Genomic DNA, 23,079 nt, shown 5'->3' on the forward strand with positions numbered 1-23,079 from the left:
CTAAAGAAAAACTTAGAGCAGTGACCTAAGCCAGCTATAAATCTCCAGACATCTGTGTTGAGTTGCCCAGACCCGCGGGGGTGTTGACAGTGTGCCGCAGTAAACACTGCCCCACCCGCTCTGCCATAGCTAAACAGCCAGCTTCCACCACAGACCTCACGCCTCTGCGCGTCCTTTCTTCGGGCCATACTCCTCTTCTCCTTCGAAAGCTTCCTTACATCCTACAAGCACAGCCTCCGGCATTCCCTCGACCTCCTCTCCTCACCGCCCTGTGGAAGGAGTGCCTTCCACGAGCCAGTTGGCACGAACAAAAGCGACAGAGGTCTTGCTTCCAAGTAGCCCTGGGCTTGCCTTCCTGGGGGACAGGCAAGTAGGGCGGGATCGGAACGGAACCATCAGGGAGTGGTTGTGTGGATCTCGCAGCAGGCATGGCTGTTATCCCGAAGAAGACTGGCAGCTGCCAGAGCAGGCTGCGGTGTGAAACCAGGGAGTCAGCAGTGATTCCGAGGGGAATGGGTTGCAGTATCACAAAAAATGAGGGGAGTTGGGAAGTTCAGACAGTCAGTGAGGAAATGGTGGTTTCCCCTGTGCACGGAGGGAGCCAACTGCAAACATACTCTAGGGCTATGGCATGATATTTGCCTGCCCGGAGACTAAAGTGCAAGAGCTAGGAAGACTAAGGCTGCAGGTCAGCGGGCCCAGTGCTGAGTGCTGAGATTAAAAACACATGCCACCACCACCTGGCTTAGGCAAGTCTTGACCTCATAAAGATTCACCGACCTTTGCCTCCAGAGTGCTGGGATTAAAGGTTGATGACACCATGCCCACTTCATGCCCTTCTTTGTAACAGATTTTACATAAACCCCTTGAGAGGAAGAAATATGTCTGATTATTTTTTCAGGTTTTTTTGTATAATTTCATTACATTTGTTTTATATGTATGTATGTATATATATATATATATACACACACACATATATATACACATATATATATATATTTCTTTTCTCCTGGCATGGGTATTATATATACAGATAATGTAATTTGATCAGCTTCTCCCCCACTCATCTGACTCTTGACTGCTGTTGACAGCTAACAGTACCTTGGCATTCAATAAACATTGTTACGGAGTGACGTCATACTTGAAAACGGAGATATTGAATTTAGAGTTCTTTTTTGGGAAAAGTTAAGTCATGACGTCAGCTCTTTCACTGTCTTACACAGTCATTGGCATACAGGAATACTGGCCTATAAAAAAGGCGGTATAAAATGTGACCTTTCTTTTCATCTCTGTGATTATGATTGTTAGTTAATTCTACAACTGTTGTTGGGGTGTTCTCAACAACACAGAGCATCTAAAGCATGGGATATGAGGTGGTGCATGCCTATGATTCCAGCACTGGGAGGCAGGGGCTGTAGTCTGAGGCTAGCCTGGGCTAGATTATGAGACTCTGCCTTAAAACAAGCAAACATGGCTTATTCTATGTGCTCATTCATTCATTGCCAATTTTCCATTAAAGAAGGAATACTGACACTCACGTCTATTTTTCTGGTACCAGGAACTGAATTTAGGGCCTTGTACATATTGGGCAAGTACTGGATCACTAGGCTCCACCCCAGACCTCTTTTTATTTTTTATATTAAAACAGGGTCTCATTAAGTTGCCTTGGCTAGCCTTGAACTTGTGATCTTCCTGCCTCAGCCTCCTTAGTGGCTGAGATTACAGGCCTGGGACATCGGATAGGGCCGAGCTACCCTTTGAGAAACTTATGTCCTAGCTGAATGGTGGTGGCACACACCTTTAATCCCAGCACTCAGGAGGCAGAGGCAGGCAGATCTCTGTGTGTTCGAGGCCAGCCTGGTCTACAGAGTGACTTCCAGAACTGGCTCCATAGCTACTGGGAAGCCCTATCTCGAAAAACCAAAATAAATAAATAAATAAAAAGGAAAAGAAACTTATGTCCTTAAATCTGCTGGAAAACACTAAATAATGTTAACATGTTATAAAAAAAAATGTGAGATCTTGGGCTGGAGAGATGGTGCGGCAGTTAAGAGCAATTCCCAGCAACCACATGACAACTCATAACTATGTGTAATTCTTGTTCCAGGGGATCTGACATCCTCACACAAACAAACATGCAGGCAAAACACCATTGCACATAAAAATAAATAAATCTTTGCTGGATGGGGGTGACACATGCCTTTAATCCCAGCACTCAGGAGGCAAGAGGCAGGTGGATCTCTGAGCTCCAGGCCAGCCTGGCTCTACAGAGTGAGCCCCAGGCCAGCCTGTCCTTAAAGAACAACAACAAAGTGAGATTTCCACAACAGAACAAATGTAGTTCATAAAACTATATTATTCTTATAAAGGTATCCTATACAAATTTGCTAACAGTATCAACTCCTTAAAATAAAAAAGCATGAATTATGTCTTAATAACAAAAACAAAATACAGGCTTTCAAGTAGAAGTGCTTGAAATTCCTGTACTTAGGATACCAAGGTCAAATTCCAACAGTCATGATTGAACATGCCTATAATCTCAGCATTCAAAGAAGCAGAATGCTAACCAGAAGTTTAGGCCAGCCTGAGCTACATAGTGAAGTGGTGTTCAGGCCTGCTAAGAATTATATCCTGAAAACTGTCTCATAATAAAAGGATTGGGGGTAACAGCTCAGTGGGCAAAGGGCTTGTCACCAGCCTAGGACTTATGTGGTCAAAGGAGAGAACCAAATTTCTCCGGTATTCTTCTAACCTACACACACACACACACACACATACACACACACAGCACCATGACATACATGTATGCATATGACACACATGCACAAAATAAGTAAATAAATATAGATTTGGTTTTATTTTAAAGAAGTTGAATCCTAAATATAAATGAGCAACACACTTTATTTCCTTTTGCAGGGGAGGGAGGTTGAACACTTTGACTAAACAGGAATATAGAAATCAACAATTAGATCACACAGTAGACATTCATGTGGCTCTCTTAGTAAGAAAACTTACATGCCAGCTGGTGGTGGTTACCTTTAATCCTAGCACTTGGGAGGCAGAGACAGATCCTTTGTTCGAGTTCGAGACTAGCCTGGTTTACAAAGAGAGTTCCAGGACAGTCAGAGCAGTAAACAGAGAAACCCTGTGCCAAAAAGCAAAAAAAGAGAGAACTTTCGAAATATTGTCAAATTTTTGTGTCTCTATCTGTGCGCATGTGTGTGTGAAGGGGGTAGAGTGAAGTGGTGAGAGAGAGAGAGAGAGAGAGAGAGAGAGAGAGAGAGAGCGCCTCACGTAGCCCAGACTGGCCTCAGACTGCCTTGGCAACTGAGCATGGCCTCGATGCTCTTTTTCCCACTCCTGTGTGCTGTAGTTTGAGGTGTGCAGGGACCAGACCCAGGGCTTCAGGCATGCTAGTCAAGCATTCTGCCAAGTGAGCTACGTCTCTAGGCCCTCTCTTTGATATTTTTAGTCCATTCTATATGCTGACAATGGAGCCCAGAGCTGCGCAAGTGCTAGGCAAGTATCCTACCACTAATCTAAGCTCCAGCCCAGTACACTTTCTAACTTTTCTTTCATTCTGAAGACACATAAAACCACTTTTTTTTCAAGACAGAAGAGTATCACTGTGCAGCCCTTTCTGTCTTGAACTTCCTGTGTAGATCAGGCTAGTTTTCCAGCTTGCAAACGGCAGGCATTAGCACTGTAGAGTGTCCACACTAGAACTGCACATGGCCGGATACCGCGGCATCAGAACAACCACACTAGAACTGCACATGGCCGGACACCGCGGCATCAGAACAACCACACTAGAACTGCACATGGCCGGACACCGCGGCATCAGAACAAAAGAATCACCAGCGGGACAGAGCTGGGCCCTATAAAAAGGAGTAATTAAAAATAGAAGCTTCGCTCCCATGCATCCAGTCAGCCCAGTTCTGCTGGCCAAGGGCTTTAATGTAATGTGGGCAGTTAGCATTCCCTGGGCTCCGAGCCTGACCTGTCACATTGTCCTCTGCACAACAGTCCAGAAAACCAAGCAGGCAAGTATGTTTGTATTCATTTTTTTATTTATGCAGGTGGTAGTGAAAAACACAGGCAAGGGCCGGCAACATGGCTCAGAGGGTAAAGGCCCTTGCTGCAAAGCCCAGAGACCTGCATTCCATTCCAGAACCCACAAAGGGAGGGAAAGAACCAACCCCACGAGGATTAAAGCCGTGCGCTGCCACCACCCGGCTTACTCAAAGTTTCTTCACACTGTGTTCATCCTGTAACGGGATTCCTGTTATCCTGCCTTTAGGTCTGTTGCGCAACAAATGAGGTAACGGCAGCAGAATGGATGTCCCCATCAAGCCGCCCACTCTTCAGGCCACGCGGCCATCGAGACATGCTCTGTCAGGGCGGTTCTTTAAGTTTATGCAGCTCCAAAATTAGACTTCTAAGCAGCGGCTCAAGTTTGGGTCAGATACAAGGCATTTCTAACATACTGCGCCCTATCCTTCCCCCTTCAGCCAGTCGCAGAAGCTCCTGCTGGCATGCAGCCATGATTGGGACTCAACCCCTTTGTCATTGCTGCATGCTATAGTTGTCCCTCAAACAATGCCTACAAAATAAGACTTGTCTTTAAGGGAAATGATTTTTTTTTTTTTGAAGAACCCTGGAATGAGAAACAGTAAGCAACTGTACTTTGTCTAATTTTCAAAAAGCTAAATAGGAAACAAATATAAGTAAGGTTTGGGGCCGGGGAGATGGTTTAGTGGTTAAGAACACTTGCTGCTTCAATCCCAGCACCCACCTGCGGTGGCTCTCAACTGCCTGTAACCTCAGTTCCAGGGGATCTGATGCCTCAGGTCTCCATGGGCACTCAAACGCGTATACTACACACATACTGCTGGAGCTCAGACCCCAGAGCTCATACTTACCAGCAAGTGCTACATGCCTATGAGATGCTACATGTTACATACCTCTGGGGTACATGCCCAGCCCTTCCAAAGATCTGCTCCTAACTGCTGCCCGGTTTATGGTGGCAATCTACTCAAAGCAGTTTCCTTACCCCAGCATATTTCTGTCCTCTCAATAGATGCTATTAGCATATAATCAGCCTCCAGTTGTAGCAACTAAAAGTGTCAACCAGTACTGCCCAGTGTTGTCCAGTAAACAAAACCACCACCAAACCAGCCACTAGCCTCAAGCTCTCTCTATGGTTTCTTTACCACGAAGGACCCTGGTTAAAGCGAGCAGGCACCCCCTAGAATAAACACCCCTCTGATGGTACTCACGGGCTAACACTTCTGGACAGCTATGTGTCCTTGTCCGGCATGTGTAAAACTTAATTTTATTTATTTTTTAGACAAGGTCTTATTATAAAGCCCTAGCTGACCTCAAACTGAAATGATCTCCCGAGCAGGTGCCCAGACTTTGGATCTAACTGTAAAGCTCTCTATATGGATCTTCTGTAAGGCTAGGTAAGACTTTGGAAGACGAGACAGCACAGCGGTTTCACAGGTCTACCAGGGTACAGACTCAGGCTTCCCGTCTGTCTAGTGCCTGCTCTTCACTAGAGATGACCTGTGACCCACAAAACCCAGACTACCATCAGCGAGTTAAAGCTCATGGTTAGACAGCAGCAGCCTAAACTCTCTTCTGACAGACTCACTTTTTAGCCTCTTTGGGGTCTTGACACGAGTCACCTTTCCCTGTGCTTCCGTGTCTTACAAAAGCAGACGCCCACCACCACTTACAGCAGGAGATGTATTTGTTTATCTAAATTCATCATTAGACTTATTGGTTGTTTTTTTTTTTTTTTGAGACAGGGTCTGAGATATAACTCTGGCTAGCCTGCAATTTGCTTTGTAGACCAGGTTGGCCTTGAATTTAGAGATCTGCCCACTGAGTGCTAGGAATAAAGGTGTGTGCCACCTTATCTGCACATTTTTGTGTTGTTTTCTTCAAGACAGGGTTTTTTGTGTGCATGTGTGTAGCCTTCGTCGTCCTGGAACTCACTGTGTAGATCACGCTGGCCTCAAACTCCGCCTGCTTCTGCCTCCTGATGCTGGGATTAAAGGGATGCAACACCATCACCCAGCAAATTTTTCTTTTTGAAGTGAAGTCTTACTATGTTGCCTAGTCTGGATTCGAGTTTTATTTGCCTCCGCCTTCTAAATTGCTGGGATCACATGCATGGGCCACAATCCCCGGCTTCCACCACAGGAATTTGGGGACTGAACCAGGGCTTCACGCATGTGAAGCAAGCACTCTCGCTCCCATCCTCAGGCCCCTAGCACTGGGACAGTAAACCAAACCAACCAAGCCAAGCTATAAAATTATCAAAAACATTTTCAACCACCTCTAACTTAAAAGTGACGCTATATTTTTAAAAGGAAATTATTAAAATTTAACATTTGTTTACGAGTGTCGTATACCACCAGGCTTCACATAATTTAACACTTTTACAGAATGAGTGACGGGAACACTAGCACTTCCCAACTATGAGCCAATGTCCTGACTTTTGTTTCACTGTTCAAAAAATACACTTGAAGAGACTGTTTCCTAAGATGGGGCGGGTGGTCTCATTGTGTAGTTCAGATTGGCTTCAAATTCAAAATCCTCCTGCCTCAGCCTTCTAAGCACTGGGCACCCACTGCCCAGTTGAAGGAAAAAAAAATACACACACATACACACCCTCTTCCTTAGTATATTCAAATTATTTAATTTTGTCTTAGAATAGACATTTCAATTTACCAAATGAAACAATTCTTTTCTTGAAAAGCCTGCTCTTTGGTTTACATTTTAGTATAAACCCAAAGTGCTGAGCATTTGAAAGCTTCGAGAAGATGTGGTTTGTCTTGAAACAGGAGAAACCAGATACTGTTTATAACTTACATGAACAAGGGATTCAAAAAGTGAGCAGTTTTTGGAGCTGTTTCTCAGTCATCAGAAGCAAGGTTCCAGCTGTGACTGGGGTCCTGCTGATAGGCCCAGACCCCTCGTCACAGCCCTCATAGCTTCACACACATTAATTTTATTTTATTTACTTTTTTAAAAGATTCTTTAAATATTTATTTATTTATTTAATTTATTTATTATGTATACAATATTCTGTCTGTGTGTATGCCTGCAGGCCAGAAGAGGGCAACAGACCCCATTACAGATGGTTGTGAGCCACCATGTGGTTGCTGGGAATTGAACTCTGGACCTCTGGAAGAGCAGTCAATGCTCTCTCTTAACCTCTGAGCCATCTCTCCAGCCCCACATTAATTTTATTATTGTGGAGCAAGGTCCCCACCATCAGCTCTTGATAGTATGTTTGAAAAAAGCCCCAGTAGTGGGAAAAAAAAGCATATTCAGTCCCCAGTAATTTGTGTTCTGTCTTATTACAGAGCAAGAGCATGGGTACAGAAGTGAGATAAATACATCTAAATCACTATTTACACGTGGCGGACCAGCCATCACTGATCAAAGACAGCTCTATATACATTTGGAATTTCTGCTCTCCTGGCTGTCCAGAGCTCCAGCTATTTCGGCACTGAGCAACATTAAAACCAGCACTTGCAGGCTGCTCCAAGGCGACTTTTGCTTTTCACTTCCAGATGGAGCAATTGGCTCAGCTGGGCGAGTGACAACATATTCCAGAGTGAAGCTTTCTGACTAAACTACAGAATGTATGTCTATTTCTTATGTGGAAATCTGAAATGTTATTTCCATAATTGAATGTCGTGGGAAGTCTTAAAATTATTTCATTGTATAACCAATTTCTATAAATTTTTCCTTGCACATTGTAGAAACTTCAGTTACATTTGTAAACGAGTTGACAGACTTTAAAGGTAAAAAGTATTTTCATTCTCATTCTTTTTTCTGGATACAGGGGCTATGTATGTAGCTCAGGTTGGCCTTGAACTCTCTGTCTCAGCCGCTCAAGTGCCGCTGGGATTACATGTATGCATCACTACACCAATTTGATTTAGACATTTAATGAGATCAAAGAGGAAATAAAATAAAAAATTATGTTGTATCAAACATGCTAGGCTACTCTAGAAGCCTCAAGTACATTTTAATATTCAAATATTGGCGCTGTAATTCACCAGCAGTAACCCCCTGTCCATTTTGTCATTATTACCAGTTTTCCAAGTTTTATAAGGAATCAATAGGAAGCAAGTCTATTAATATTCATCCCCCTGCTGGGCATGGTGGCGCACACTTTTAATCCCCGCACTCAGAGGCAGAGGCAGGGGATCTCTGAGTTGGAGGCCAGTCTGGTCTATAGAGTGAATTCCAGGACAGGCTCCAAAAGTTATAGAGAAACCCTGCTCAAAAACCAAAAGCACCCGGGGATCCTTTCTGGTTTCAACAGTTATACAACTTTGTTTTGTGAGCCGTATCTAAAGTTCATACATTAGTACCTCAGAAAAGTACTCATCTACATTTAGTGTAATCATGACCTTTTTTTTTAATTAAAAATGAGGCCACTGCCGGGCGGTGGTGGCGCACGCCTTTAATCCCAGCACTTGGGAGGCAGAGGCAGGCGGATTGATGTGAGTTCGAGGCCAGCCTGGTCTACAAGAGCTAGTTCCAGGACAGGCTCCAAAGCCACAGAGAAACCGTCTCGAAAAACCAAAAAAAAAAAAAAAAAAAAAAAATGAGGCCACTGAAAAACAATGCAATGACTTTGAATTTCCCTATGCCGATTCTCTAAATCAAACCTTTAAAGACCAAATTGGCAGGGAAGATGGTCGAGATACATATTCCCCACTACCCCAAACATGGCTGTGCAGACACCGGCACTCAGTGAGCTTTAAGGTAATTCAACACTTAGAATCCAGCCAGCTGCCCCCAAATCAAAAGAAATGAAATGTCTTACAACAGGATCCTAACTCAATTTTAAGATGCAAAAAAAGACTAGATTTTTATTGAGATGGTAACCACCATAGCCTAGGCCGGCCTCAAACTTGCAGCAATCCTCCTGCTCTAACACTTCCAAGTTTTGGAATTTCAAGCCCAAGTTACTAGGCCCTGCTGGGGAGACTTCTAATACAAGTGGAAAACAATGTTCAGACCAATTGAAGCTGCTCTGCATTTAAGACGTCCCAAGTCATCTTCCTACCTGCACCGCGCATTCAGTTGTGAAGGGTCACGAAGTCAGGCCCTAAAATAAACAGAAAGGCTTTCCAGCTCAGTTCATAAGCCAATCAAGGTCATGGGCTGGCTCTTCATAGGGATCTACCATGATACCTATGTGCAGCTCTTACTGCGAAAGGGGAACTCTCAAATGCTTGCTCATGGCTTTTTTGTAGGAAAGAGGCAAGTTTTCCCGTGGCCAAACAAGAAACGGTGCTGCTGCTGAGCTCAATTTTGCAATCTACTCCAAACTTTGAATCTCAAATCAACACTGAGACTTTAAACAGGGTACGCATATAAAACTCACTCAATACTTTACATCTCAGCTCTTCTGTTTTCTTTTTAGAGACAGGGTTTCACTAGGGAGCTCTGGCTGTCCTGGAACTCACTATGTAGAGCAGGCTGGCCTCAAACTCACAGAGATTCACCTGCCTCTACCTCCCGGGTGCTGGGATGGAAGGCGTGTGCTACCACCGCCTGGTTTCTTTATCCCATTTTAAACCTTGGTTTTCCAGTGGATAATTCTGGTATGACATTTTTAAAAAAGCAGAAATAGCTGAGGATATACGTCATTGGTAGAGCATTTGCCTACTTCAGTGCAAGACCCTGGTTCAAGCTCCAGTAGCACAAAATAAACAGGGGAATACACAAAGGAACTAGTCACAACTTAAAACTTCCAAACATTTTGTCAAGATAAAACTATAAAATAAGGCATCGCAAGTTTTTATAAAAATCACTCAAAACCATTGTTATAATGTACTATGCCTTTCTACAGTATACTTGTAAATTGCTTTTCTGGTGGATAGGAAATGTGGATTGACTTTTTTAAAATCTTAATTCCTAAATTCTATGCATATTCATTTGGTCATACATAACAAGACTTTTGACTAGCCTGGCAAAAATAAGTTACTTAAATCCTTACCAGCCAATGGAAGCTGTGCCATTGAGTTACTAAAGAGCAGATTTAATATATAAACACAAAGGTTAGCCATCTTTTTCCTAGGTCGGGAATGTAAACAGAAGTTCACCACAGTTGTCTGTGTAGAGTTATTTATTAATTGTTCCACAATAGTACTAAAGTTCAAAACAAACCAAAGTACCACAATTAGTCTGAACCGAAGGAATGACAAAGAAGAACGAATTTCCAAAGATCCCCTTTGCCCTCTGGATCAACTGCCTACTAAAACTGTGCTAACGTTTCCATTTCCCTTGCTCCTTCCAAACTTGTTCCTTTTCCTCTAGACTTTAAGAACTGTTCCTTAATATACTCAACCCCTATCCATTCTTCCCTTACTCTCTAAAAACACAGAAAAAAAAAAAAAAAACCCTCACAAATCTTCTCCCTGGGAGTATAAGGTCTAAATCATCAACTTTCCCTTAGCTATTTATTTATACTTCCCAAGACTGACCCATTTCAAAATATAGCATATAAAATATATTTTCATGTCTTATCTCGCACAGTACACTTCAGCCCACGTGGGCTTTGAGGATAATCTTACTCCTGATCCATACATAAAAAGGCATGGGCCGGTTGTATATCTGCCAGCACATACCCAGAACCTGCTTTTACTTCCAGAATTGGCTAATGGTTATATTGCTACCATTTCTGTTGGTAGAAACACTGTCAAAGCCCAAGCACCCGCAAGGTGAGAAAGGGTGCAAAGAACTCCAAGTTCTACACGTGTGCTCTTTGACACAGCAAACAACTTCAAGCCTTTATAGAACCTCAGTGTTTCCCACAGACGGTGAGGAAATGAGCTGCAGATGAAGAAATTTAGAACTGGATACATTTCAGGCATTAATCTTTTATTTGTACAATAAAATCTCAGAAAATAGGCATCTTCTAAGGAAGGAATTCTTAATAGGTGTCCATGTATGTAAGATGTAAGACATGTGCTTGCTGACTGACTTGCAAACTATTTTGTGTAGATGTACTTCCACTAATGTGCAGTCAGGGAGGCACTGAGTCTACCAAGTGCCCAATCTAATCTGTGAACCCCAAACTCTTAGACAGTATTTCACTGCATAAGCTAGAAAGCTAGTAATTTAGAATCCTTCCAGGCCAGTCTAGTCTACGGAGTTCTGGGCCAGCCAGGGCTACACAGAGAAACCCTGTCTCAAAAGACAAAAATTAGAACCTACGCCAGCCAGTCACACTTAAATATATTTTGAAGCAAAACAAAAAGCAAAGCAGAATTTTAAAAGTATATGATCTCATAAAGGCAATGTCTTGATTAAAACTAAGTAGTCTCAAGTTCTCTATTTTTATTTTTAAAATCAAGGGTAAGTAAGACAACAGAATCCCAAGGCGCTATCTTTAATGCTGTGCATTCCAAATAATAAATTAAGGACATAAAAAAATAACATAATTCCCCTAAAACTCCATAGGAACTCTAGCATCTCAGAGGGCACAAGCAGATAATCAGCTGCCCAGACCCTGACACCACAGACAGCAGCTCCAGCAGCTAGGGACCCATCTCAGCACAGTCCTGCCCTGTGTCCTGAGAACTAGCTCGAGTCGGTCTGTATCTGCCGAGACCATGAAGACCACGAAACGCAGAAAATGATAGCCTTTGGAATGTTTTACTCTAAAAATAGTTTGTAGTTTTCTTTTTCCCCTTCTCTGTTCAGGGAAGTTCTGTTCAACAAGAACCTATGAGTTTAGAGGTTAAGGTTTATACATGAGGTTAGCAACTCAAATAGTCACCCAGTCAGGCTTAAATGTCACTAAACCTAATTATAAAATGCTGAATATCAAGGGATGAAAACAATATTAAAGTGGACAAGAACATCTGTCTAATAAGTTAGTGCAATACATGAAATCTGAGGTAGATATTTGTATGTTTGCATACTTAAAAATTTAAGCACATTCTGTTCTCATAAAATTACCTCAAATTACTGATCAGTAACTGCTTGAAGAGCAGTCCCCACTGTACACGAATCTCAACATAAACCACCGCAGTGCTCACTACCTCACACCTAATGCCTCTTTTTGAGACACGGTCTCATGTAGCCCAGGCTGGCCTCAGACCTCATTAGGTAGCCAGAGATGACCCTTAACTTCTTATCCATCTGCCTTCACCTCCCCAGTGCGTATCAGGCAGAGCTGGCTAACGTGGTTTGAGGGACAGAACCCAGGAGCCTTGTGCATGCTGGGAAGAACTCTATCATCTGAACTACCTATATTTCCAGCCATACATGGTCTCATGCCTTAAAAACAAAAGCCGTTGATGAAAATGATAATATCTGTATATACTCCATAAAAGGAAAACAAAAAGGCAGGTAAGCAGGTTTTAAAATTCTTATCTGTTTGAGCAAAAACAAGCTCTTCAGGGAATCAAGTAACTGGAGTCATCTTAGATTGAGTGAAACTTCCTTCTGCTTAGTACTTGACTCCAAGAAACCAAGTGTGGGAGTAACTATGGCAAAACAAACTATCCTGCCTTCTAATCGCAAAGGTCCATGCTTACCTTTACTATGATATGATACTTACGTATCATCACACACATACGCACAGCCTCAGAGCATTCTACTACCTTCAGTATGCTCACTCCTAGTCCGTCAATATCCATGCCACTAAACCTACAGCAGTTTTCTAAACACTTCAAAAGACGCGCAACTTTTTCTTTTAGATAAGGTCCCATTGTGGCCCTGGCTGGCCTGAAAATGTAGACCAGTCTGATTGTGAACTCAGAGATTCACCTGCTTCTGCCTCTGCCTCCCCAGTGCTGGGACTAAGGGCATGGTCACCATATTCAGCTTCTTTTATCATTTCAAGTTAGTATTTACTTCAAATACCTTTAGTGCATCTTCTATATTACAATTTCACCTTTTCCTTCTAATACCTATGCTCTCAATTTCTTAACATGTTAGCTGCAATTTAGCTTTTTTCTTACTAAAAATGCTCAAGACCATTTTAATCCATCATTCTGTAATTTTATTATAACCCTTTGAGGCAAAAGGATATATAACACCTTGAGCCAAAATATTGCGTTATGATTTTAAATAAAGCCTCAATAAATATCTCCCTAGTATAATATTTAGGATGGTTAAACTAATATCAATATAGTATTAATTTACATATTACGATTTCTATTCCTTATATTATTGTGCACCTCAAACAAAATAGTCAATGCATTTTCATATAAACCTAGAAAGACAAAATACATTAAAAATACAATAAAAATGCAAGCTCCTAACTTACAATTTATACCATTAATGTGACTAGTTTATGAAATGTAATCCACAGAAAACTGAAAAATATGACTAAGTGATATCTCCTTTCTTCAATTTTGTGATTAACAGGACTTTTATTGGTAGTAAACTAGAGCAAACAATCAGAATAATACATATGTAGTATTCAGTACACACAATAAAAGTTAAAGAAATTCAAAACCTGTATAAAACAAAAGCGAGCGAGAGAGAAATCATACAGCTTAAGAGATACAGGGGTAAAGGTCCTCGCCATCCTTAGATCACACTTGTCTCTGTACCCAATAGAACTTACTGCACTTAATAAGACATACAGACATTTTAGTACTGAGTGTATTAAAAGAATTAAACACATTTTCTAAGAATCTTTCAATGACAAGTTGGTAGCCTTTAGCTAACTAAAGCCAAAGGAAGGTGGGAAAGGGAATTAACTAGTATTTTGTAACCATTTTTAATAATTTCTTATTTTCAAAACACTGCTTTTATAACAGAAGTGTTTTACACTTGCACAATATTAATTACTTTATTATACACGGAAGCCTGTGGTAGGCTGATTACACAATAAGACTGCAAACAACCAGTGGTACTTTTCTGACGTCAGAAGAGTTCATAAGACTGAAACATCACCAAAAGTACATAAAAAACTCATCAGCATAAACATCAAAGTACATTAAAAAATATAATCAGAAAAAAATACAATTGCTAAAAAGTGGTTTAGAGCAGAGCCACTGCCTATCAGTAGCTTCAAATGGCAATTAGCGTTCATAGCAAGTTTTGATGACTTTACAAGATCCCTGTACAATACTGACTAATACACCCCTTCAAAATGTACATTAAAGGCTGCAATTTCACAGAGTTCTGATGTCACTAGTAAATATATACTCTTATCTGTTAGACAAGCTATGCTACCAGGTGGAATTACAACCCTTTAATATCTATAGCTTGTACATGGAAATCTGTATTGGGCTTGTTTTTTTAAAAAAAAAAGGTGAATAAACTAAATACTATTGTTTAGTATTTAGATGCCATAAGACATATAAAATGCATAATCAATCATCTACTAGATGACAAATCACTCTAAAATTGAAACCATCACGACAGGGAGAAGGAACAAGAAGGCCTAGAACTTTAAGAGGAAGTTAAGAATAAGTACCAAAAAACCAGAAGTGAAGGTGGCACGTAATAGCACAAGTGAGAGAATGCTTTTAGGCCATGTATAATGAATAATGCATACCCCTAATTTCAATGTATTACGCGAATCCAACTTACTTTCTAATACTGAAACCAACCAACCACTTGGGTTTTAACACTGTACTAGACATTAACAGAATCACTTAATGGAATTACAGCCTTGTTATAGTTGGATAAGGAGGGTGCTTCCCCCCTTCTTTCTTTTATTAAAGCTATCATTCCAGGCTTTGATCAAAGATCCAAGAATATTTGCTCTACCAAGCTGGAATGAATGTGGGTTTGGAAGTTTGGAGTACATTTAAAAGCTGCAACAAAATATAGGTAGCCAACAATCTCAGAATTTTGGATCAGCCCAGACAGAGATAGCATTTGAAATGTTTTCGATCCCTTACTTAAATGATGAAACGTATATTCTATCAGCCCAGAAGGAGCAATCTGAAATGTTTAAGATCCCTTAACTTAAACAGTGAAATGTGTATCATACTATTTGTAAATTGGATATTCCATTACGGTGATAACGTACAGAATTCCCATGCGTTATTACACTTTCCTGAGAGTAAAGCAATTAGAATAACCTTAATCCTAGCAACAAAGTTTTTTTTTTCTTTTTTTCTTTTCTTTTTTTTTTCCTGTAGTTTTTGTTTTTTTGTTTTTTTTTCATTTAAAACTTTTGGGCTATTCCCTGACAATCTATACATGTAAATTTGATTGCTAAACATTGTCACTTTGAATGTCAAACTATTTTTAATCTATTGATTTTGATTAAAAATCATAATACAAACAGCTAAAATCACACTAACAAAATAAACTAAATATGAAAAGTTGCATTGAAAGGGCATTACATTATTCTTAATAGGATCGTGTAGAAACATTCCAATGGCAGTGTTCTCAAAATAAAACAAAATTACATTAGAAGACTCCCAGCCTGGTCACTCTTGAGACCTTACCTGTAACTCTGGCTGGTGGGTGTCTTTACTCTTGTACTACATGGCTCACTTACATCAGACATCATATTTGTATACCCTGAGAAATCTGACACTGAAGTCCTTACTCTATGGTCCACTTCTCCATTAGAGTTAGTGATAAAGGTCATTGGCACCCTGCTGCCCGACTTAAACTGAGAACCAAATGCTTGTGCAAAGTTCTCAATCTGGTACGTTGTTCTAGGCTCTATGTCTTTCTGAGGATCAATCTGGCTAGCTAACTCCTGAGATGGAATCTGAAAGCTTGTTGAGGACTCTAAATTTTTCTGTTGTTCCTTCTGGCTAGTCAATTTCTGAGATGTGGACTGGAAGGCTGACGATGTCTCTAAGTTCTTCTGAGAATCTATCAGATCATCCAGCTCCTGGGAAGGTGTCAACTGCTGATGTGTAGCATCCAAAGCAGATAAATAAAGACCTGGTTGAGATCCAAACAACATCCCAAAAGGAGGCTTTGGCAATGAAGATGGCAACACTGAGGTAACAGATTGGCCAAAACCACACTCCAAAGGAGATGTAGTGTATATCTGTTTTTCTGGAAACAAAGTGTGGTTGTGGAGAGGTGAAGACAAACTGACAAATTGGAAACCGTGTCCAAGAGTAAAACTTGCATTAGTGGATTTTTCAAAAGCCTGTTGGAGGTATTTGGAATATTCTTGTAACATGCTTGTTTTATCATTTGAAGGTGTTTGGGTGCCTGGGCTCAGATTTTCTTCTTGAACCAATTCTGAGTGTTCTGAGGTGTGTAAATCCACTCGTGGCTCTGTTAAACTGAAGGGATCCTCCTTCTGCGTTTCTGATTTGCTGGAATACTGATCCAAAATACTTTGTAAAACTTCGTCAGGAATTCCAGACTTGTCATGACAAGACTTAATTTCAGCATTTAGAGCTGAGGAGTCTATAAGTGACAATGGGGCCTCATTGTCCAAAACACTGACACCTGCAGACTGAATGACTGTCTGTTGGGAGACCATGTGTCCTACGTTTATAGAAAAGGCACTGTTGCTGCTGGCAGTTGGTAAGTATCTTCTCTTCTTTGAAAACTGCATGGCATCATCATAATTACTACTTATCTGACCTTGTTTGCCACTTGTACTTTGGAGAAGACCAATGGTCTCCACACTATTATTCGAGACTATGCCAAGTGAGCCACTTGGTTTACCAGACAAGGATTTCTGCCCAACTACATCTGGTAGTGGAGACACAAAATTAAGGTAGCTTTTATCTGTATTCTTTCTGCTTCCTTTCTTAAAGATCAATTTTGGCACCCTTTTCTGTAGTTCATCTATTCCCGTGCCAATTATGCCTCCACTGGTAGACACCGTAGGCATTTCTACTGAATAACTCTGCATGTTTATATTGTTTGACATTTGTGAGTCATTTGTTTTGCCAGTCTTGTGTTCCTTATTTTCAATGGCTATGCTTTTTGACTTCGATTTTCTCCTTGAAGAACTTGTATTTCCCTGAGACAGCACAGCCAGACTACCCATATTACTATGGTTGGATGACCCAGGTTCTGCACTAGCGGCCCCCTTTGCTATGGCTTCACCACACGTGCGCCTGTGCTTCAGCAATCTGTCAGTCCTTGAAAAATACTGTTGGCAAGTGTCACACTTATATGGCTTTTCTCCACTATGTGTCCTCTTGTGTCTCTCCATATGGTACTTCTGAATAAACTTCATGCTGCACTGATCACATCCAAAGGGTTTCTCTCTACTGTGAATTTTCTCGTGTCTCTGCAGTAGGTATTTCTGAATGAAACCCATACTACACTGGCTGCACTGGAAAGGCCTTTCTCCCGTGTGAATGAGGACGTGTCTCCGCAGGTGATAGGAGCTCCGGAAAGCAGCGCTACAGTGATCACAGATATGAGGTTTCTGACTTGGGGAGAGGACGGCACCTTCTCCATCTCCAACCAACGGTTTGGAAGATGCACTTGGCTTCCTCTTGGCTTTGATTCCCTGAGATTCTGGCTTTGGCCTCTTTGCCTTTTTGACGTTAGTGTCCTGCTTTGGCTCCTCGGTGCCATGGTCATCAGTCCTGCTACCGCTGCTCAATAATACATCACGGTGGTGCTGGGCTGGTTGCTGCTGGACATGCTGGTGGAGAATACTGAGGTCTTGGATGACGCCGTGGCTCCCCCCTTCCCCGCCTCCTAGGCCCGGTGATCTCTCTTCGGCCCCAGCGAACAGCCCCCCATAGTGGTGGTGGTGGTGGTGGTGGGGCTGCTGCTCCTCGGGATCCGCGGGTTTCTCCTGTTTGATGCTCACCAAGGACTGCAAGAATCCCCAGGAGGTCCTCTGCGAAGGGAAGGCCGCGGCTGACGCCGCCGGCTCCTTCTTGAAAGTCATGTCCGGGGCTGGCGGAGGGGGGGGCTCTGCGGCCGGGGCTGCGGAGGTAGAGGAGGATAACACGCACTGCGGGGGAGGGGCGGCCGTCCCCGCCGGCCGGGTGAAGCTGGTGACCGGGGGGAGCCGGTGGTTAAACATAACCATACCCTGGGGAAAGGTGTGCTCCATCTCTGCTCTCCTGCCGCCGCCGCCGCCGCCGGAGCTGCCGCCGGAGCCGCTACCACCGCTACTGCCGGGACCGCCGCCGCCGCTGAGGAACCCGCTGCCGATTTTCATACCCCGGAGGAGGCCTGGCTGCGGAGAGGAGGGAGAGGAGGGAAGAGGGGGAACGGCGGTAGGGCCGGGCCCCGGGCCGGGACCACCGCAGCGTTTGGGACCCGCCGCGCCGCCGCCCAGCCCGCACCGCGCCCGGAGCCCGTCCGCAGCCCCGCTGCCTCCGGCTCGGCACGCTCAGCCCCGCGGCCTTCCTAGCCGACCCCGCGCCCGGCCCGGCCCGCCGGCCACACTTACGGGTTCCGCCACCGCCGCAGCCGCCGTCGCCTCCAGTTAATAAAAATAACGCCGTCCTCTCCACAATGGAATTAAAAGCCTCCCCGCTTCTGCGCAGCCGCGGCGCGGTGTCTGCCGGGAACTCCTCGACCGGACCAGAGGGGAGCTCTACGGGCTCAGTGCGCCTGCGCCGCAGTTTCCGCCTGGCCGGCCTGTCAATCAAGGGGGCGGTTGGGCGGAGCTGCTGGGGGCTGGGCGGGAGGGGCGGGGACTTAGAGCCCGACGGCGGAGGGGCTTCCGCAGCGGGGGGACGTGATTGGTGGCTGCGTCGAGGGGCAGAAAGTGGCTGAGGGTTTCTGGGGGAAAAGACGCTCTGGAGGTGGAACCCGAGGGGCGGGAAGTCGGGGGACGCCTGGAGAGCGTGTTGCAGCATGGCGTGGGAGCCGCAGAGAAAGGGGTTTGCAGAAGGTGGAGAAACTGAGTACTGAACTTTGACATTTTCTTCCCTTAAGGGTTTGAGATCTAGGTACTGAATCAAAATCAAACCTAGAAAAGGAGTCCTTGAGGCACACGTGATTCTGTCTGAAAGCTTTATCCTCGTGATAGCATTGATAACAGGTACCTGTTACTCCTTCCTATCAAATGGGGCGGTAATAACGCGAGCCCTTGCCTCTACTGGGGAGGAGCCTTTGAGGTACCGTTGAAAAAAATTGTCTCACTGCCAACCTACCTGAAGGCTACAAAAGGGAAACCACGTGTAATCCCAGGTGCGGCCATCCTGTAAAACACGCCCACGCATACTTCATCATCAGGTGGTATTTAAATGCCCAGTCATCTGAGTTTCCTTGCCGCGTTGGTTGTTCTCTAGCCTCATTTGAAAATTTTGACCATTGTTATTTTCTAAGCTCTCTGCTAGGATACATACCCCACCCTCCCGACCCTTTCAGTACAGAATGCCGGGAGGCTCATGCAAAATTATTCATTTGGGCAAAATTAGGTAAAATCTTGAAATTAAAGTTCAATAAGCCTGGTGGCGGTGGAGCACACCATTAATCTCAGCAGTCGGGAGGCAGAGTCAGGCAGATCTCTGAAGTCAAGGACAGTCTGGTCTACTAAGCGAGTTCCAGGACAGCCAGAGCTGTTACACAGAGAAACCCTGTCTAATCAAAATAACAAAAAAGTTCTACCAACAAAACCAAATGATTACTTATTAATGCCTAATAATGTATAAAAAGCACTCATTTTCACAGTGTGTATGCAAGCATCTACACCAGCATCTTTCCTGGGAGTATTTATACATCACTGACATTCTTGTAACCTTTTTTTTTTTTTTTTGAGACAGTGTTTCTCTGTAGCTTTGGAGCCTGTTCTGGAACACATTCTGTAGACCAGGCTGGCCTCAAACTCACAGAGTTCCACTTGTTTCTGTCTCCCAAGTGCTGTATTTAAAGGCGTGCACCACCACCACCCGGTTGTGTGTTTTCTTAAAGAAACTACATGTCCGTTTTTTCATGGTGTTTCGCTAAATGACTTCTTGTAATTAAATATCTTCTCTGAGAAATTTCACAATTAAAACCATAAAGACTGTTACTTACTAACACAGGCCTCTGAGTCTGCCTGGAAAAGTTAAGAACTGTATTTTATGGGTTGTTTGATGAGGCACTGTACCTTTCTAACCCCATGCAACTGCATTTAAGGATTTTCCGAAACTGTCAAGTATAGCTAAGTACTAAACACTGAAAATTCAAAAACTTCAGGCAGTAATAAACTATCAGTCAGTGCCAGTGAGAAATGAGGCTGTCCCTTTATTCAGGGTGCCAGTGTTTTTAATAGTAAGCTGGGATGCATATAAGCTAGTCCAAGCATGAAGGGCAGCAGGACACTCAGATGAAAAGCCAGCTTTGTCCCTCTGTTATCAAGATAAGAAACCTGTCATTTCTCTCATTCACTCTGTCAGCCTTGAGCTACTCCTAGCAGACTAACTCTGGGTTGTACACCCCATCTATCAAGAAGATGAAAAGACCCTGTAAAACAAAATGGAGGGAGAAAGCTGTTAGCGCTAATCATTCCAGCAGTGGAAATGCCTGAAATAAACTTTCCTGGGAACAGACCAAAGAAGACACACTTCATCAAGGGCGATTTAGTTTCCCATTTTTCACCATTATAAGCTGTACCTTGAGCATTTATATGACAGCACACCAGCACATCGCTTACACTGGTTGTGCTCGTCAATTCTTTAGAGATAGAAAATAAAAAGAGCATCCAACTACATAGAATTGTCATTAGGAAAATCAGTATATCAGTTTCTGGAAGGTAGCCAGATGATAAAAAAAAATTCAAGTCAGGATATTATCAAAGTCAAATCAGAACTAGCACTAGACACTGATATTTCTAATCACTGTTTGAGGCCGCGGCAACTTTGGTATATTTGTTAAAATCTTTGATGCTATATAACTGGAAAATAATTGAAAGATTAAAACACTGGGGGTTAGGAGCACAGTTCAGTAGTGCTGTGGTTGCCTTTTGTGCGTAAGGCTATGGGCTACGGGGAAAAGTAGCCAGCCTCCTTCGAACCCTCAGAACTAACGAGATCAGCTTAGATAACGGGGCTGTAGATGTAGTTCAGCAGTTAAGAGCACCTGTTGCTCTCACAGGATCCTGCAGGCAGGCACATGGAGCACATACATGGATGCAGACAAAACGTCAGACACTTAAGATGAATAAGTCTTTCAAAGAAGACCATCAGTGTGAACTGTCTGTTTGAAACAGAGTCTCATTGTATAGTCAAGGCTGGCCTAAAACTCCTGTTCTTTCTGCATCTGCCTCCCAAGCGCTCAAATCACACCCAGAAGTATGAATACTTTTTAAAATAACACTTAAATTTTAAAAAGATTTCATTTGTTTGAGACAAGACTTCTCTATGTAGTCCAGGTTGTTCTAGAACCCACAGAGATCTGCCTGCCTCTGTCTTCTGAGTGCTGGGATTAAAGAAAGACATGCTTTACCATGCGCGTCTAAATATCACTCTTGAACCTGAAACTCTCAGGCCAGGAGCTGTGGCGCACGCCTTTAACCACAGCACTGGAGACACAGAGACAGGCAGATCTCTGTGAGTTCAAAGCTAGGCTACATAATGAGTCCAAGGCCTGCTAGCACTGTATGGTGAAACTGTCTCAAAACAGACAAAAACCTAAACATTTTAATCTATAAAAGTGAACAAAACTAATCTGCCAGTAAGATGGTTCTGCAGGTAAAGGCACGCTAGCTAGTAACCTGTCTTCCACCAATAATTCCCTTTGCAATCATATGTATATGAGTGTGTGTGTGTATACATATTGTACTGTGTATGTGTGTGCCACAGCGGCATGTGATGTGACAGCTGCAGGCAGTTCTCTCCTTGTACCGCGTGGGTTTCCTGAGTCAGTCTTGGGCTTATGACCAAGAATCTTTATCCACTGAGTCAAGTCACTAGGCCCAGGTCACTCAAATTTTATTGATGAAGTAGGACTATTTTTCTTTGTGCAATAAATTAATTTCTCAGTCAAATCAAACTTCTTGGATGTTACATAATCCACATGATGATGTCTGAATTAGAAACTCAGCTGTTTGGATAAGATCTATAGTTTGAAAATCAAATAACTCTTCTATGACCATTCATATAATTTATATGGAATTTTTTTTATTTTTTATTCTTTTGGTTTTTCGGGATAGGGTTTCTCTGTAGCTTTGGAACTTGTCCTGGAACTAGCACCTGTAGTCCAGGCTGGCCTCAAATTCACAGAGATCCACCTGCCTCTGCCTCCTGAGTGCTGGGATTAAAGGCATGCACCGCCGCTGCCTGGCTTATATGTAATTTTTAAGGCTAGTTTTTTTCTAAAGGAAGGGTTAGGAGAAGATCATGTTTTCCCTCATGTCCTGGTAAACTGGGCAGAACATGAGGCCAACCCAGAGTTCTTCACTGCGCTCTGTCTCTGTTACCTGTTTTAAATCGTAATGTAGTTAACCCTCTCCTTTTTGAAAACAGGATCTAAACTGAAAATGGATTTTGAATACAGGTGGTTCCAATCTCAGCTTTTCTTTTCCTCTTTGGCTATTCTTCCACTCGACAGACTTTACACATTTGAGAAGACCCCATCTGTGACTTCCACACACTGTCAACAAGTCTGAAACTCACGCCAGGGGTTCTGCGGCTCTCTTGAGGCATCTCCCTGGTGCTGCCATGGCAGTGGGGCAGTATAACATTAAAGATAGTTCTCATCTGTGTGTAGGCCCCACACAGGCGGAATGTTCCCCACCACGTCAGCAGCTCCTGGAGTTCCGGTCGTGTGCTGACATCTAACTGTGCAGATTTCATAAACCCTAGTGCTGCAAATGCATCTCTTCTCCGTGGATGGAACCAAATAGGAACATCTGGACATCAGCATCTGGAGTCATAGTGATTAGCTGCATTTTCACCTGGCAGAGAAAAATACCTTTAAGAACAGCTGGAGGGAACCAACTGCCATCTTAACTGGCACTGAGGTTTCTCGAGCTCCCCCACCAACATTCTGTCTTACAACACAGTGCCACATTTCCAGAGTGAAAGAGCCCTCACACTTGAAGAGTGCCTCCTGCCAGGAAATCCAATGGCGTGTCCATCCAGGGTCCGGATGTGCCAAGACATAAATAACTTATGCATTTACTAGTTTCCTCGGCATTTTAGTGACAAGAATTGATTGACAGGAAGCACCCAAAGTGTAGCC

General features: G+C 43.1%; 1 protein-coding gene across 2 annotated transcripts; it reads right to left on the reverse strand.

Moving 5' to 3' along the window:
* Positions 1–10,299: 10,299 nt before the first annotated feature.
* Positions 10,300–18,460, reverse strand: Znf281 (zinc finger protein 281). 2 transcript variants are annotated; one of them, XM_057770118.1, is made up of 2 exons: positions 18,359–18,460; positions 10,300–18,142 (listed from the first exon to the last, which is right to left on the reverse strand). In XM_057770118.1, the coding sequence occupies exon 2, from the start codon at positions 18,122–18,124 to the stop codon at positions 15,461–15,463; it is 2,664 nt and encodes an 887-aa protein (XP_057626101.1). In that variant the 5' UTR covers positions 18,125–18,142; positions 18,359–18,460; the 3' UTR covers positions 10,300–15,460. The 2 variants fall into 2 exon arrangements, with proteins under 2 accessions (XP_057626101.1, XP_057626100.1); XM_057770117.1 differs by having other exon boundaries at positions 10,300–18,138; positions 18,359–18,442.
* Positions 18,461–23,079: the final 4,619 nt, after the last annotated feature.

This window comes from Chionomys nivalis, chromosome 5 (assembly GCF_950005125.1).
Source record: "Chionomys nivalis chromosome 5, mChiNiv1.1, whole genome shotgun sequence".
Classification (NCBI taxonomy): Eukaryota; Metazoa; Chordata; class Mammalia; order Rodentia; family Cricetidae; genus Chionomys; species Chionomys nivalis.